General features: G+C 46.9%; 1 protein-coding gene across 1 annotated transcript in view; it reads right to left on the reverse strand.

Annotated features, from left to right (window-relative positions):
• The window catches only part of EFCC1 (EF-hand and coiled-coil domain containing 1), an 85,910-nt gene extending 83,592 nt beyond the window's left edge, over nucleotides 1-2,318 (reverse strand). The window contains exon 1 of the mRNA XM_018557171.1: nucleotides 1,788-2,318. Within this exon, the coding sequence (XP_018412673.1) occupies nucleotides 1,788-2,318 (531 nt within the window). The remainder of the gene's footprint in view (nucleotides 1-1,787) is intronic.
• Nucleotides 2,319-2,789: the final 471 nt, after the last annotated feature.

Raw genomic sequence — 2,789 nt, forward strand, 5'->3', positions numbered from 1 at the left:
TGAGCAAGTAAAAATCACTTAACATATAAGCAGCTTCCTTTTATTCCTCCTCTTTTCTTCACTCCATTTGTTCGATACATTTACCTAATAGTTGTTGAGCCCTTTCTTTCTTTCTTTCTTTGCTCTGGTTATCCTTTTACTTGATGCATCGTATAAGAGCCCCAGATGTTTAAGTATTGTATAACTTTGCCAATTTCTGATGACCATGTTCTACACACTGTCCTATTCTTTTTTGCTTTTGTTACATTTTTGAAAACTGTCAATAAAATTATTGAATTGCCAAAAAAAATGTAAGCAGCAATTTTTAATTTTTTTTTTAAGTAGAACTCCAGACATGTAATTACCATCGCATTTCTTATCATTTGTCCTGGCTCAGTCAGAATGAATGGTGACGGCTTTGTTATGTGGATCACAACAACATCCATCATTGGGATAATAACACACTGCTCATGTTGGCGGCAGCAAAATAAAAGTATTTGTGGGACAATTTCCTGAAGGCTGAGCGCTATTCATATTTTTATAACTGTTTATGCTGTATTCTGGTAAGTGTTCCCTTACTCGGCCTTGATGAGCTATAAATGTTCATTGGTCTGTTAGTTATTGAATCAGTCACTGTAACCAGCTTAAACACAAACACAAAGTTATATTAGATTATAGTCCAGAGAGATGTTTGGAGAACTAGGAGTAAAGTAGCTCAGAAGAGCAAAATCAATGCAAACAAGACTAGGGAAGCTTGTAAGTTTAGTTTGGACAGGTTTTTTGGTCCTTGTCTCCTGTCTGCCTCCAAGTACCACTTGCCCACAGGTCTAAACACCAGAAAGGTTCTGCATTAAAGAAGAACTCCAAATCAAATCTTAACCCTTGCAGTGGGGTTACACCTGTGCTGCAAGGGTTAAGAGCTAATTTTTCTTCTAGGGAGCTAAAATATCAAAGTTAAATTCATCTGCCGACTGTTGCAGTGCTCTCTCCAACCTGTCCTTTCTGCTGCAGCGATAGTATGTCCCTCGGCATCCTCACATCCTATACACAGTGTATTGCATGTGATTACTCAGGGATCTTAGACTGCTGCAGCAGAGGGGGAGCAACGCTGGAAGGGACTGGCCTAAGAGACAGCCGGCTCCAAAGTTTGGGTGAGTATAACTTTTTTATTTTAGCATCTAGATCAAAACGAGCAATCAGAGGAAGCCTCACTGAAAAGTTTTACCCAGAGTTCTTCTTAAATTATGCAATGTGAATGGGAGCATGCAACAAACATAAAATAGGTGTTATCCCAATTTGTATATACACAACTTCTCCACTCATAGCAAGTATCCAGATTTACTAGCGTCCTGGAAGTAGTGTATACTTCTCTTCTATACATGTATAATATGCAGCATATAGTATAATAGCACATAATAGCAATGAATATTATAAATGTATTAACCCAATTTGGCTGCAAATGTGGAAATACAATTTCAAACTCCTACTGCATGGGTACATTTTTAAATTCCTAGAGTTCTATTTAAACTTTTAGTGACTTGGAGGACATCTATTTTAGGCATTTATACAATCATGGACCTGTGTGCCTCCCAATGGCAGTACCCCAGCTGAGCACTGCTCACCTCCAGTGCCTGGCAGCGGGCATCACTGCTCTGATGCAGCAACCAGAGGCAGTACCTGGTTGCTGCAGGGGATGGAGCCCTCTCCATCCCCTATTTCACCTGCAGTGCCAAGCAGCGGGCATCACTGCCCTGATGCAGTATCCAGAGGCAGTACCCCTGCGGAGCCCTCTCCATCCTCTGTCTCACCTGAAGTGCCAGGCAGCGGGCATCACTGCTCTGCAGAGCCGTCCTCATGTCCTCCAGCAGCTCCCTGAGGTTGCGGTTCTCGTCCTCCAGCCTATGTAGCACATCGTCTTCCCCTGTCAGGGTCATCCTCGGGCTCTTCTTCCTTCTCAGCCGGATCGGGCTACCTTGGCTCACAGGCAGGCGGGGGCCCCTGGCTTTGGAGCTGAAGTGCCCGCAGAGCCTGGCATGGAAGTGTCGGAAAGTCAGGCGCTCCGGCAGTTGCTCCAGCAGCCCCTCGCACTCGTCCATTCCGGGTTCCAAGCCAAGGACCCCGCACAGGGTGCGGAACTCTTCCCCGGAGATGGTGCCTTCTGCCCGCCAGTCCAGGTGATGGAAGACCTCCTGCAGGTACTGGTCCAGTCCACTGGCCAGAACGATGATTTCATTGTCCAGCCCGCGGTCCAGTCCGTAGTGATGAGCCAGGACACTGGCCAGCCACTGAGTCCGGCGAGCCGGCCGGGGAGGGTGGTAGGGGAGATCGGCCGGGTCCATGCCGCTGTCACTGTGCAGTGTACATGCCCCGGGAACGATCGTTCTCTTTGTGTGAAAAGTGTTCACAAACTTTCCTCGCCTGCACCAACTTCACTATTCTCCAGTCTTCTCTGTCTGACACAACGCTTCAGCTATGGGTGCGACACTCACATCCAAAATCCGCTCCGCTCCCTCTACAAAGAACAGTCCGGGTGAGAGAGGCGATCTGAGTCCTGAGCCCTGCTGGCGGCGTCTGGGGCTGCCTTCCTTCTGGGGATGGAGCGCTGTGTGCTGAGTATGGAGTACAGAACTGTTAGTCCTGAGTATAGAGTGCAGGGATGTATGATGTCCTGAGTATGGAGTGCAGGGATGTAAAATGTCCTGAGTATGGAGTGCAGGGATGTATGATGTCCTGAGTATGGAGTGCAGGGATGTATGATGTCCTGAGTATGGAGTGCAGGGATGTAAAATGTCCTGAGTATGGAGTGCAGG

Source organism: Nanorana parkeri, unplaced genomic scaffold (genome assembly GCF_000935625.1).
Source record: "Nanorana parkeri isolate BGI_ZX_2015 unplaced genomic scaffold, ASM93562v1 scaffold270, whole genome shotgun sequence".
NCBI lineage: Eukaryota > Metazoa > Chordata > Amphibia > Anura > Dicroglossidae > Nanorana > Nanorana parkeri.